Source organism: Diabrotica virgifera, chromosome 3 (genome assembly GCF_917563875.1).
Source record: "Diabrotica virgifera virgifera chromosome 3, PGI_DIABVI_V3a".
Lineage (NCBI taxonomy): Eukaryota > Metazoa > Arthropoda > Insecta > Coleoptera > Chrysomelidae > Diabrotica > Diabrotica virgifera.
This window is the reverse complement of record NC_065445.1, coordinates 67341560-67357240: the sequence shown is the minus strand read 5'-3', so window position 1 is coordinate 67357240 and position 15681 is coordinate 67341560. Positions and strand designations below refer to the sequence as shown.

The 15681-nt window shown below is 33.8% G+C and overlaps 1 protein-coding gene across 2 annotated transcripts in view; it reads right to left on the bottom strand.

Annotated features, from left to right (window-relative positions):
• Positions 1 to 15681, bottom strand: part of LOC126881873 (anillin-like) — a 136175-nt gene that overhangs the window by 37232 nt on the left and 83262 nt on the right. For both annotated transcript variants that reach the window (XM_050646521.1, XM_050646522.1), the window contains exons 12-14: positions 14144 to 14284; positions 1613 to 1768; positions 420 to 657 (exon numbers count right to left, since the gene is read on the bottom strand). In XM_050646521.1, the coding sequence (XP_050502478.1) occupies positions 420 to 657; positions 1613 to 1768; positions 14144 to 14284 (535 nt within the window). The remainder of the gene's footprint in view (positions 1 to 419; positions 658 to 1612; positions 1769 to 14143; positions 14285 to 15681) is intronic.

Here is a 15681-nt window from a genome sequence, read left to right as displayed (position 1 = left end):
AAGAGGGAAGACATGGAGTGAGGCAAAGGAACTAGCTAGAGACAGAAAAGGACTCGGTACACCACCAGTGTGGGCGGTAGAAATTTGATTAAGTTGGTTAATTTATACAACGATTAAAATCGTAACACAACGTGGTTAGGCCACTAAATAGTAAAATTACCACGGCACTGATCGTATCAGCCCTAACTCCGTCGGAAGGGTGGACACTTTAGTACCTGTTTGTTAAATTCCTTTGAACCGTGTCATTTTACCGACAACTGACGGGAAATAACGCGCCGTTCAAAGGGGCAATAGAGGGTTTAGTATTAGCTTAAGGATCATAAATCACAAATTTTATAAGAAATTCCCGTCCTTAGTTTTTATCTTTTACTATTACATTATACTATGGAGGAATAGAGAATAGAGAAATCACTACTTACTTGCTACCAGCAAAACTCTTTCAGCTTCTACTTGTTCCGTCGACCCCGAAAACTCTGGAGTGCAACTGCATAAATTAAGTGCCTGGCTGGTTTGTGAAATAATATTTTGTTGTCTATGTACTTCTTCTTGCAACTCCTTAATTTTTTCACTAATCAACTTGCTTTCGTCTTGACGTGTTTCTGAAATTGGTTCTTCTAAAATTGGTTGTCGGATTACTTGCCTGACAGGTGATTGTATCTAAAAATAATATATATGGGCCATTCCACGAACATACGCCTGTTTTGGATTACTTCGACAACGAATATTTTACTGTGCAACATAAGAAGTACGAAAGTAAATGGCGCTAATAATTATTCCAATAAACAACAATGTAATTTGCAATTTACTTTCGTTCTTCTTATTTTGCACAGTAAAATATTCGTTGTCCAAGTAATCCAAAACAGGCGTATGTTCGCGGAATAGGGTATAGCTTAAGGAAAAGTTTGGGTTTATCTTATGGTAGGGGAGCGCAAGCGGGGATTTTTGCAGTTACTCGAGAGCGTCAGATTATCACATGGTGAGAAACCTTGTACCCTGTAAATGTACCTCTACCATATATTTGACCTTAATACAGGGGAGTTCGTTAAGGGGGGGGGGGCCGAAAAAAAATCTATCCTTAGAAAAACTCGAAATCGTCAGATTAACATAAGGTAAGTTAAGTACATGCAAAAGAGTGTATATTTAAAAAATCTGACGATTTGAGAGGGGCGTAGGGAAATGGGTGAGTCACAAAGTTTCACAAAAAACGTCTTAAATAGGAGCCTTATATTTTTACTGCAGATTTGGATTTTTTACGTAGAAATAAGCAACTTTTATTGGAGAAATTTTTTCGAATGATTGTTGGAAATAGAAAATTTAATTAAAAAATGGAAAGTCCCCTACTTGATGGAAAACTTTACTTTTTTTGGTTTTAGGACCGACTCTTCACAACCCAATCGGTCCCCATAATGCTCGAGTAACTGCAAATTTAGCATACTTTTCTCCCCTATCAAAAATATTTGATCTATTTGGCATAAGTGGTTTCCAGGTAATTAATGAATTTCGACAAATCTTAGTTTGTTATTACTTGATTATATTTTTTATTTATTATTCCTTGATTTATATTTTTCAAAATTAAATACAAACAATATAATAATTATATTATACAACTCACCTGGTTTTGTTGCTTTCTATAAAAACTAACAGTATGCGTCAAAGGTAATATGTTATCTCCTTCAACGACATAGTCGGGTAAATTTTGATTGGGTGTATTGACGCATGGAGAGTAATTTTTGTAAGAAAATGAACTAGAAGACTGGGTAACAGTTTTCTGAAAAATAATAAATAAATAATAAAAGTCTCTAATAATAAAATAAAAAACTTTTTAATACATAACTCTCATTTATGGCGGTTATTATTATATTATATAAAATATATTCCAAACATGTTCTATTGAGTTGAGGTCGTAACTTCTCGCAGGCCAAACTATGGCAGAATCTCAACCTTCTGACAATATTGCTGCACAATTCTTGCAATATGTGGCCTGGCATTATCTTTCATGAGTATGAAATTATCCCCTATAAATGGTGCAAATGGCACGACATGCTCTTCTAAAATATCTGTCATGTACCTGTTTGATGTAAGCCTCCCGTGATCTATTCTAACTTACTCATAGTCGAGGAAATGAAGCATTTTACCTCGCAATTTTTTCGTCCAGCATGGATTTACTTGAAATTTTCAAAGAAGGTAGAAAATAGTCCAAGGATCATTTTCTATATCATGCCGCTGTACGCTAAAACCTAGAGGGTGGTTGCCACCCCATCTCGGGGGTGGGAATTTTTTATTTCATTTTAACCATGTAAGTCAATGCAAAACGTGATTCTAAGAAAAAAATGTTTTTTACATTTTCTTCGTAAAACTAATATTTTTCGAGATATTCTCTCTTGAAAGTAACAGTTTTCCAACGAAAAAATCGACTTTTTTGAGGGTTTTTTGAGAATACCTCGAAAAATATGCATTTATTCAAAAAAACTGTAGATATCAAAATTGTATCTTTTAGTAACACAAACCAAATTTTTTTTCTATAATATCTTGAAGACCAATAGAAACCGGCATACGGCATGTTAAAGGTTAGCTTTTTTCGTCAAATTTTTGGAGGAAAACTTAAATAATATTTTTTCAAGTATACAATTAGACCTTCCAAAACAACAATAATAAAAAGTTTATAGAATGAAAATTGAGCGACTTATGATCAAAAAAAGGTCGGTACCTGCTTCTCTCTATGAAAAAATCAGTGAAAACAACCCCCTAACTACCCTCCTAGTTAAAAATTGGTCTTCGCCTTTCTGTAGTTCCTTTTATATTTGTATTGTCACTACACCCAAGAAGTTTGACTTATTTAAAAGGTTTAATTTTAGAAAAATTGGGGTTAAGAAAAATTGATTTTTTGCAATTTCGTATTTTTCACCATTTACTTCAAAATATCTCCGAAAATACTGGAGATACGAAAAAAATGATAAATTACTAAATTATAGCTTTTTTAAAAAGTAAAATTACCTGGTACATAGATTTTCATTACAGTGAACAGTTAACGAGATATAGCTGCTTAAAACCTCTATTTACGAGCAAACACCCCCTTATTCGAGCCCATTAAACCCACCCCAATTAAAAACTAAGGGATCTTACGGAATTTAATTTCCACAGTCTTATAGCTCTTCCAAAAACCTACAAAATCATTTTTGAAAAAACTTTTTATCGCCAAAAATGAAGGAGCTATGTTTATAAAACGATTTTTTTTCGAAAAATTCAAATAGTCCGCTTATGGAACATTTTCAATGTATGTATAATACCACAGAACCGGTTCGTATACTGGAAGATGACTAAAAAACTATTTGTAGTTGTATTTGTACTTATTTGTAAATTCTAATTTTTGTGTAAATAAATGTGTTTGTAATTCTTTAATTCTACTTTTTTTTCAGTATAGATCTATTAAATTATCTACTTATAAAAATTGTAATGTTATTAAGGGTGGCTTTTCAGGGTTGAAATATTATATTATATCCTAAATCATAAAACAATCATTATTTAATCAATCAAAACCAAATTTTACCCATATTAAAGTTTACAATGTTTTAGATAATTTTTAACAATAAGGGGTAGTTTACACCCCTAAAAATAATCAACGCTCTTGAGCATGATATAGAATATGAAGTACAGGGTGAGATGATCCTAATCCCAAATTTTTATGTACAGCCGGTTCCTAAAAAACTGATACGACTCTTAGTAAGATTTCATCATGTTGAGCAGTGTATTTGATTGATCTGACATTATATTTATTATGACAGACAAATAATAAAATAAACAAAAACAAACAACTGATTCATGAAAAAACTAATAAGTATTTTAGAAAAATTTAAACGCAGGATGAAAGATTACATTATTACCGAGGGCGGAAAGCCCTTTAGAATAAACAAGCAGTTTCTATTGAATGAAATATTTGAAATTAAATATCACACTTTTTTTATTTTCAGCCCTGTAACTTATCAAAATAAATATTATAGAAGTTTTCAGGGACTTTCAGCCCTCGGTAATAATGTAGTCTTTCATTCTGAGTTTAAATTTTTCAAAAATATTTATTAGCTTTCTCAGGATTCGAAAAAGAAATGAGTACAATTAAAATACATTGAGAATTTTAACATGCGTCACAATTTTGCATTGACTCAATGTAAAATTCTAAACTGTTGAATTCCAGCTTCCCTAATTATTTGACATCAAAAGACATTAGAAACTATTTGTAGATGATTCAAATCTGTATTGAAAACAACTGTTAAAATTGGTCTACGTAATTAAACATATTCCAAAATTTTGTAAAAATGTAATACATTTCAGTTTTCAGCCCAAACTTAGGCCACACACAATGCAATAATGTTCACATTTTTGAACTGTCAATATTTTTATTTTATCATCTATTGTTTAAAAACAATACAGTTGATAAGATACCCTCAGTTGCGGAGAAAGTATTAATAATAAAGTCTAATAACCGTGGAACAGAATAAGCTCTCTGACAAATTTTAAGATTTGGCAGTGACATTGACAGTATGTAAATATTAAGTATTTATCCGAAAATTGTTATAAATTAAGTAATTATACTGTAGATATAGTTAGTTAGTGTTTGAACATTAATTTAGTAGTTAAGTTAAAAGTTAAAACGGGATAATACGTTAGTAGTGAATAAGAAATACTAAGGACTTTTCTGTAAGTTTTGCCTTTATATAATCATAGTAGCAGTAGTATAGTAGAGTAGAGGCTGGCTTAGGAGATGGACACAAACTCTCCCGGCCCCCCTGACAAAGGGGGCGGGATCTATGCTTTGCTTTCATTGAACTCGCAAAATTTTTTAAATTCCATACACATGCTAGCCCCGAGACATAAAAATAACATTAATTTAATAGAAAGAGAACTCTGTGCTTTAAAAAATAAATTCCAAAACGATCAGATCATGTTAACAGAAGTTAATAACTTATCATCTAGGATTGAAAATATTAGTAGAAGAAAAGTTGAATACAAGGACACTGACTTCGGCCCATTCCTTATTATGATAGAGAGTGACAAGGGAAAAGCAGGAAATATCCATCCTATGGATATTGGGAAAGTATTTCATACAATGGGTACGACTGGAATTAAAGAAATTAGTAGAAAAGGCATGAATAGAATTGGAGTAATTTTTAACACCTCCAAACAGGCAAATATGGTACTAAATAGCACAGAAATCCTTGAGAAAGGATTTCTTGCTTATATACCTCAAAAAATGCTAACATCAAGGGGTATTATTAGAGATGTAAGTATAAATATTTCAATGGAAAACATAGTTAACGACAGTAAATTACAAAAAAACGTGAAAATTATATCGGCCAGAAGACTTAACAGAAGAGTTTTAGATAGCAGTGGGACCGTTACATACATTCCAACAGGAACTGTACAACTACTCTTTGACGTAAGAACTCCCCCTAAAGAAATAATCATATATTCAAACTTGGTAACAGTAGATCCATACATCCCTCCTGTACAGCAATGCTTCAAATGCCTAAGATTTGGGCACTCACAAAGACAGTGCAGGGGAAAAGCAAGATGCCCGAAATGTTCCGATGAACATACAGTACAAAGCTGCACAGTTTCTGTACCAAAATGCCTATACTGCGATCTTGATCAGCTTCCCACAAATAAAATTTGCAAAGAATTCGAAAGACAGAAAAAGATAAATGAAGTAATGGTCTTCCAAGATCTCACCTTTTTTGAAGCTGCCAAGCTGTTTCCCCCAATTAAGGAAAAGCCAGAGAATTCGAGAATGTTTCAGAGGAGAAGTAGGGATTTTCCTTCTTTACTATCCAGCTCACCCAGAGCATTTACTCAAGCACTTCAAAAATCCCCATCCTCCACTCCCCATTTCCAGAGTCAAAGTCATGTGGTCCCAGTTAAAAGGAAAAATAAAGTAATTCTTAAAGACATTAGTTATGACAAAGAGGCGCATAAAGCTCTATTAAATGAGGATCTAAGCAGACATTTACCTAGATTACCGATTTTAAACAAATTAAATGATTCACAAAAGTATACGGGATCACAAGGCCCAAGTTTTGCACTCTCATTAACAAGCAATCGTGTACATTCTCAGGATAGTGTATTTTCAAAAAACGTTGATTTAACCTCTGATAATAATATGGATTTTGCAGGTTTTGATGAGTCACATAATACATCTAATTTTAGTAAAAGTAGTGTTGACTGAATTTTCATTTATTTCTTACAGATAATATAATATATTATTTTTTATATTAAAAATAAAAAAAAAATAATAATAGTAACAAATTATATATATAGTTATGATATTTAATATTTTGCATTGGAATATTAATGGTTTCTTTAACAATAAGCAAGATCTAATGGTGTTTCTTAACGAATACGATGTTAATATCATTCTTCTAAATGAAACACATCTGAAATTTTCACAGCACTTGCATATTCCCAATTTTTACTGCTATAGGGATGATAGGATTGATGGATGGGGTGGAATAGCTGTACTTATTCATCAGTCTCTGGCAGCTGATAGGATAGACATTTCACATATTCACTTGCCTGAAAAATGGCAGGCTATCATGATCAAATTTGAAAATTTTTTTATTATAGGATCGTATAAGACACCAGATGTTCGTTTTCGTAAGGAGATCTTTAGAGAATTGGTTCAAATGTGTGATAAACCGTTTTTCTTCATAGGTGACTTGAATTGCCAACATTCTTTATGGGGTTCATCATCTAACAATCCGAACGGCAATCGTCTTGCAGATCTTTTGGAGGAGGATAACTTGTGTTTTCTCAATACAGGTGAGGCGACAAGAATCTCACCGCCTGACTCAAACAGTGTCCCTGACGTAGCTATAGCATCTCCAGGTTTGGCTGTGGACTGCCTCTGGGAAGTTTTTCCAGAGATAGGAGCAAGTGATCACTTTCCTTTTGTAGTGTGTTACGGGCAGGATAGAAATAGTCCCCAAGGAAATGACCCTCTTCAAGATCGCAGTATCTTTAATGTGAAAAAAGCCAATTGGGAACAATTCAACCAATATATTGAGTCTAACATTAACAACATCCCTAATGAGTCTTACACAGATTTTCAAAACCTAATATTAGACGCAGCAAACAGGTTCATCCCTAAGAAAAAGCGTGTTACATTCCATAAACCACAATTACCTTGGTGGGATGAAGAGTGTTCAGTTTTAATTAAATCAAAGAGGGAGGCAGTCAAGAAGTTCAAACAGGTACCTTCTTTAGAAAACTTCATTAATTTTAAAAAAATTAGGGCACATTGTAAAAAAGAACTTAAATCCAAAAAGAAAAAATCATTTGTTGTGTTTTGTTCCACAATTTCACCTGATACTCCAATATCAGTAATGTGGAGAAAAGTGAGAAGTTTCCATAAGGCTTTCACTAAAGCCTCAGTTAGAACTCCTAGTAATTTATCGTTAGGGGAGGAAATGCTTTGTTCATTGACTCCACCTGTATTCGAGGACATTGCGTCTCACCCAGTGAAATCTAATACTATCGAGTGTGAACTCTTCACTTTAAACGAACTTTCATTGGTTTTGGTTGAACGAAAGGATACTGTGCCGGGCCAGGATGGTATAACATTTTCTATGTTGCAACATCTTCCAGAGTCAGCAATCAAGTTCCTGTTAAAATTTTTCAATTTATGTTTAAAGGAGGGAATGCATATCCCCACTCAATGGAAATCACAAACAGTGTGTTTAATTCCCAAACCCAATAAAAATATAAATTGTCTTTCGGGCTGGAGACCAATCGTTTTATCATCGTGTGTTAGTAAACTTTTAGAGAACATGATAAAAATAAGGTTAGATTGGTATGTAGAACATTTTATGATCATATCGCCTTTCCAGACTGGCTTTCGTAAAGGTAGAGGGGTGTCTGAAAACTTAATTCATCTGGTCAATGAAATCTCAATGAATATCTCAAAAAGGAAACCAGCAGCTGCTGTTATGTTAGACATTTCTTCTGCATATGATAAAGTGTCAATCATCCAATTATTGGACGCTTTGGGAGATCTCAATTTGCCATGGTTACTTACTGAATTGGTTAAACATTTATTGACTAATCGTTTGGTGTCTGTTCGTGATCCTATTTCCTTAAATCTGCTAGGACCAAGAACTACCAATGTGGGCCTTCCTCAGGGTTCCCCTTTGAGTCCAGTACTATTTAATATTGTCATCAATATAATCTCATTTTGTGTGCCAGAGGATATTCTAATTACTCAGTATGCAGACGATGTTGCCCTCTATTGCTCCGGCAACAGCTGGGTGGATGTTGTGGAAAAATTAAATGGTACAGTAGAAAGTATTTCTAATAAACTTCATGATATGGGAATGTGTCTGTCATCTAGCAAGAGTCAAGCAATTTTTTTTGATAGAAATAGGAATAATATTCCGAATTTACTAATATCAGTGAATAACACACGTTTAGATTGGAAACAAGAAGTTTCTCATTTGGGAGTTATTCTAGATAGTTCCCTTTCTTGGAGAAGTCAAATTGAAAAGATGGCATTGAGGGCTTCCAGTGGAGTCAATATTATTCGTTGTTTGTGTCGAACTTGGTGGGGCGCACATCCTGCAACTTTACTCACTCTATATAAGGCATACATTAGATCACATCTTGACTATGGATCCATTTTTCTGGGAGGTTGTGCACGTTCTCTACTTGCAAAATTGGATAAGGTTCAGTATAGAGCTCTTAGAGTGGTGGGGGGATTTATGAGGTCTTCTCCAGTTCATATAATTTTGTCAGAGTGTGGAGAAACACCGTTAGATCTCAGAAGAATATGGCTAGCATCTAAATTCATTTTAAAAGTAGTAGCCTATGACAACCCAATATATGCCTCAATTGAGCAATTTCACAATGTCTTTCTGGGTTACTTTAGTTTTTGGAGAAGAAAATATTTCCCACCAATACTGGCTGCTTTCCAGAATACTTTACATGAAATTCATGAGGTAGCACATAGCTCCTTATTTCCTTGTCACTCCTTTCCACTTAATATTCAGATTTCTCCTATGGCTTATGAAACTGTCAATATGGGCAAAGAAGCAAATAACCAAACCAAGTTTATGGAATGGTACCTCAATAACTGGTCGGAATATAAACTTATTTTCACAGATGGATCCAAAGATAAACAAGGTAATGTAGGTATTGGGATATACCTTAACGAGAGAACACAGTTAACAGCAAGATTACCCTCCGCTAATTCAATTTGCTCAGCAGAAGTATTTGCCATTAAAAAAGCATTAGAGTTAATCCAACAGAATAATTTTACAAAGTGCCTCATCTGTAGTGATTCTAAGAGTGCTCTAGAAAAAATCACAAGATCAAGCTACAGGGCGGCAATAGACTCACAAACTCTCCAACTAAAACAAAAACTATGTGAATTTGATGAACAACATAGAGAAATTAAATTTGCATGGATTCCAAGTCACACTGGAATTATTGGGAATGATAGAGCTGACCATCTTGCGAATCTTGGAAGAAAGCTGCCCATTAGTGAAGAACCAAAGGCCTCCTTTAAAGATTTTCAAATTAAATATAAAGAAAACCTATGGATCGGTTGGGAAAATCGATTCCAACAAATAGGACAGGCAAAAGGAATTACTTATTGCTCACAAGTTACAGTTCCATATAAAAAGGCATGGTTTACAAAATTTCCCAACCTGGGGAGAGGTATAATCACACAAATGTGTCGTATGAGAAGTGGACATTGTAGTGTTCCTGTACATTTATTTAGATTGAAGGTAGTGAATTCAAACCAGTGTTTATGTGGCAGTGTAGGAACTTTACAACATGTTTTATTGGAATGTACTAGGTTCCAAAGAGAGTCCCAGTTGCTTAGAAGGGAACTAGAAGGTGATCCGACATTAACTGATGTGTTGTTTAAAAATTTAAACTCAAAGACATTAATCGCAGTGCAAAAGTTTTTAACATCAACAATGACTCGTGTGTAGCTTGCTTAAAAACTTTATGACTTTATGCTTGCTTGCAATGCATGTGCTTTGTGCTTAGTGCGGTTTTGCGTGGTAGTACTAGAACTAGACCATTAATAGTAGAACTTTAGTTATGGAACTTATAAACAATTACAAAGTTTTTTTTTTCTATCTCTTGATTATTTCAGATTCAGGAGCTATGAGCTTAAGCCCAGATGTACCTCAGGTACGGCTCTTGAATATTCAAGTCTATATTCACGGATCCTGGCCGGATAGCCCTGGCAGCTAAGGCCATTCAAATGAAGAGAAGAAGAAGAAGTATTTATCCTTCAAAATACACTGCTCAATTTTCTACAAAATACGCGTCAAGAGTCGTATCAGTTTTTTTTGGAACCAGGTGTAAATCGATTCAAGCCGAAATTATTCTTTTAGGATAAGTAATTTTTTTATATATAGCTCCAACAAGGGTGGTTTTAAGGGTTGAAATATTATGATAGTGTGTCTTAAAGCATAAAACAATAATTATGTAACTAACGAGAACCAAATTTTGACAATATTAAAGTTTAAAATGTTATTTTATAATTTTTTACAATTAGGGGTAGTTTTCACCCTTAAAATACCAAAAGCGTACAACGGCTCGATATAGAAAATGAACTAGAGGGTGAAATGAGCCTAATCCCAATTTTTTGTACAAATCGATGCTGGACGAAAAAATTGCGAGGTTTTGCCATTTTTTCAGTTTCATTTCCTCGACTACCAGTACAAGCCTCCAAATTAATCCCACGCCACACCATTACCGAGCCGCCACCATAATGTACAGTCTCTAGAGTGTTACACTGTGCGTAGCGCTCCCAGGCATTCTGTACACTATGTTCCGCCTGTCACCAGAAAAAAGTCAGTACCTGGATCCATCAGTGAAGAATATTCTCCCCCAATTGTCATTATTCCAAACATGTTCACGATCAAAATGCAATATTTGCCTTCTTTGATATCTGATCAATAATGGGCCAGTGGGTGTCCTTCCAGGGTGCAGGCCGTTTGCGGCAAGTTTTCTCCTTATCGTATTTTGGCTGATTCTAAAGTTATAACGATCCAAAAATTCCTTTTGTAGAGAAGTACTGGTAACAAACCTTTGTCTCAGTGTACAATGTGTCAAAAGCCGGTCTTGGTTAGGAGTTGTAACCCTTCTACGGCCTTGGCCGGGTCTTCTCGAGTTAATTCCAGTAACAGTAAAACGTGTTAAGACTCTTGAAATGGTTGACTGAGTTAAGTGACATTAAACCGTTCAGCGAGTTCAACTTAACGGTATCCTTCTTCACAAAGAGTAACGATTCTAATACAGTCACTTTCTGACAAATTTATATTTTCTTGCTGCTGGTAGTTCATTTCAAAGGAAAAACACTTAATAAAACTAGCACGTTTTTAATTTGTTTACCGGTAACAATAATATATTATCACAAAAATCAATATGTATTTGTTAAGAGTAAACAGTAGCGATCAACAGGTAGCAACAAAATATAACTTCGGGAGATAGTATAATAAACTTTGGCAACAGTGGTAATCTTTGACAATATCTAAGATTAATATTTTGACAATATCATAGTCGCGCTAAATGGAAGTAATAGAAAACCATTTTATTATTGATAAATAGATATTTATAAAAATAAACCAAAATAGGTGAAAATTTTATGTTAAGATAGGTATTTAGAAAGGTATTTGCATGAAATATCTAATAATAAAACAATAATAAATAATCATTTTTTGTTGTGAAGTGAAACAAATTTCGATTTTCGCATAATTTTGGCACGGTTTTTAATGGACTTTTTCTTGGAAGGTTTCACTTTATTTTTCGTTTGATTTACTTTTTCCATTTTGTTAAACTAGTGATAATATTTTTAGAATAAAAAAGAATGTGTGTGTACTTTGTACGCACGTAAGAAGTTATACTTCTACTACATATAATGTGATTTTTAAGACAATACCAAAAATTAAAAAAAATAAAAGAATAAAACGCACACAAACACATTGAAAAATGCCACAAAGAAAAAAATGATTTCTGAACGATAATAATTGTTGGCAAAAATTTTAAATACGCATTTTCTGAAAAAAAAAAATATATATATAACAAATATACTTACAATCATAAAATGCATAAAAAAATAAAAACTTGCATCGGGAATCGAACCCGTGAATTTCGTGGCGCTTTGATTCGTAATCGAAGCCTAGACTCACTCGTCCAATTCCACATTATTTGTCATGTGGAAAAATAGGGTAACTGAACGTTTTACTGTTTGACAATTGTTTTGAATATAATTAAATTATGTAGTTTAAATTTTGTGGAAGAAAATATTAAAATATAACAAAACAGTAAGAAAACAATATATTAGATGAAGATTGATAGAACTTTTGTTGGTAATCAAATTAAGTATGTAAATCAAAGCATTACATACCTGCTAGATAAATAAATCTACGCCAAAACATCATAATTTAAAAATAAAAATCGGACCTAATTTGGGATTTCTCTCTAAAATCCCCATTCTTGAGAAAATAAATGTACAGTAGAGCGTCGATTATCCGAACGTCGATCAACCGAACGACCGCTTATTCGAACTATCGACTCCCGCGTCCCGCACTCGAATACCGAGCAAGCGTTAGTAATTGACGCTTAAAATATCTTCAGTTTTCTTCAATATTGTATCCAAAAATAATTATGTTGTTGCAAAGACTGCACTTTTTTGTTTAGTTGCTAGTTGTCATTATCAAGATATAAATAAATATGTAGGTATATAAATATGGCTTTTATTCACTTGTGGATAAATATGTATGACTATAAATATGTATCAATATATTGTAGTTCGATTATCCGAACAAATCGGTTTTCCGAACACCTATGTCCCCCAATTAGTTCGGATAATCAACGCTCTACTGTATTTCAACCTAATCCAAATGTATAATTACAATATGATTATAATAAAAACTACTTACCAAATTAGAATGAGTTTTCCTTGTCCAAAATAGTCCAAAAGTCCAAAAATATAGGTATATGAAAACTATTTAAAAAGGCAGTATAACTATTAACTAACTTTTGTTTGTTGTTTCTTTTCACACAAATTTTAAAACGCAACAACCATAAATAATCTAACTACAGCTGTGCCACAGCCGCCATATTGAATAATTTTTGACATGTAATTTGAACATCCAATCAGAACAAAGTTATAATGCGCATGCGCCGGGATCATAGGTTTTAACATATAAAAATTCACCCTCATATCGCCGGTAAAGAAGTATAACTTCAAAAATCCTCCTAAAACTTTATATACTCGCATTAGAATTCGAAATATTTTTACGTAAAATATAATTACCTACCTACATATAACTAAAACTCACAATTAACAACAATCTATTCTTTCAAAGAGGCCAACAACTTATACAACAACAACAAATATATAATAAATTAACTATCAATAAACACTACTTTCCTATGAAACAACAAAAACGAGTTCTTAAATTAACACACTACTGCACTGAACAGATATCGATAAAGATGACAGAACAGATCAGAGAAAGTCTGACGCAGGTTTGTCAAAATGACAGTGATAATTTCTCTATGTTGCCTAATTAGTTATTTAGTTATAAAATTCGATTTCTTGTTAGAAATAAAAAATTTTAGTAGTTCCAAGATTACACAAAATCTAGGCATGGGATAAAAAGATTTATTTTTTTTTTCTTCTTAATGGCGGTACAGGCTCCTTTTTTCAATATTTTATTTAGCTGTAGAGTAATTTCCACGTACTAACATATTTCTGAAATTGGGCTCTGTACCGCCATACGAATATGTGTGCCAAATATCTCGACAAAATATTCAAAATTAGAGCCGCAATCTTGGAACGCGTTTGTTGCTACCTGTTGATCGCTACTGTAGCCTCTTAATTTTGACGCGCAGTGTATTACATTAAATTCAAATTTTGAAGTTATTAAACTGTGGTTACTATTAACACTTAGAATGCCATGGTGGATATAACGTGTCCACCATTTTCAAGAAAAAAAATATCCCCAGTGGCCGTGGTGACATGCGTTGTCCACCAGCTTATATCAGCTTAAAAAAATGTGGCCCCTGGGGCTTAATTTTTTTATACATGGTCGCACTCTATGTGTTAAATCATGTTTTGAGGTTAACTTACCAATGGCGTTTGTTGTCGGTTTAGTTTGGGAGGCGTAGGCCCAGCGCTTGTGTTATCTTCATTACTAAGTTCATCCAGATAATTATCCATATCGTCTAAAATACTGGATACATCGCTGGCAGTACTCTCATCAAAAATCGCCTACAATCAAATTTTTTCAATGAAAGGAAATACAAATGCTATGGAGGAAGGAACCCTTCGCCTTACAGAAATGTACCAAATGGATAGAAATTATAGTGGTGGAAGAAGAAATACCACATACAGATACAGAAATAACTTAAATAGGAAAGGGGTCTTCTTCATGTGCCGTGCTCGATTATCGAGCGTTGGCTATCAAATTAGCTATAGTAATTTTGTTGACGGCAGCTCGGAAATGGGATGCAGAGGATCTGTTAAACCATTCTCTCAGGTTTCTAAGCGATGACGTTCTTCTTCGACCTGGCCCACTTCTTCCATCTACCTTGCCTTACACTATTAAATGGAGTACAGTGGGTGATCATATTATTAGAGCCACATAGTAAAATTTAATGTTTTAGAGGAAGGGTATATAATTGAGCTGTATCATATATTAATGCATTTGTTCCATTTGGCTGTCTTGTTACACTTTATGAAAGTGCAATAAATAGTCTGACAATAGTGGCAACACGCATGTGTGGCAATGCGTGACTCTGATGCCATTGTTTGTCAGTGCTGACCGATCTAGCTTGCAAGTCGGGTGCCTATTATTTTGTATTCTTGGTGTTTAGAGTTATGATAAACTTTGTGAGTTTCCATTGCTCTCTAGTGATATTCTGACAGTCCTATACTATATTTTGTGAATTTAGTAAAAATTGCACATTCGTTACACTAGTGGTACCAGAACATCATGGGAAATCCAAAGACATCTCATCAAGGAAAATAGCAGAAATAAAAACTTTAATATTCAATACTAACCACTCCAACAGAAACATAGCATCCATTTTTAAAGTTTCAAAGGCAACGTGGACCGTATAAAGAAAAAATTTACATACCACTATTAAAAAAAAAGTAAAATTTTCTGAGGTGGCTCTAATAATATGATCACCCACTGTATATTATACCTCCCTGGGTGTCGGATAACATGGTCAAAATATTCCAGTTTGCGATTTTTAACTGTTCTGACGACTTCCGTAACTTTTCCCATCCGACGCAAAACAACTTCGTTACGAACTCTATACACCCAACTTATTCGTAGTATTCTCCGATACGCCCAGATTTCAAACGCTTCCAATTTCTTGAGAAGTGTATCCGTTAAAGTCCAACCTTCGACACCATACAAAAGAGTAGAGAGCACATAACATCTCACTAATCTAATTTTCAGACTCAAAGTAAAATTTTTTCCACATAATAGTTTCATCATCTTAACGAATGCTGCTCTGGCCTTCTCTATATGTATTCTAGTTTCTTTGCTCATGTCCCAGTTCTCATTTAGATTACAGAAAAGGGGTAAAACAACGAAACAATGATAACTGGAATAGAGATGAAAACAACAGACAACAGTATCAAAATGGAAACAGATT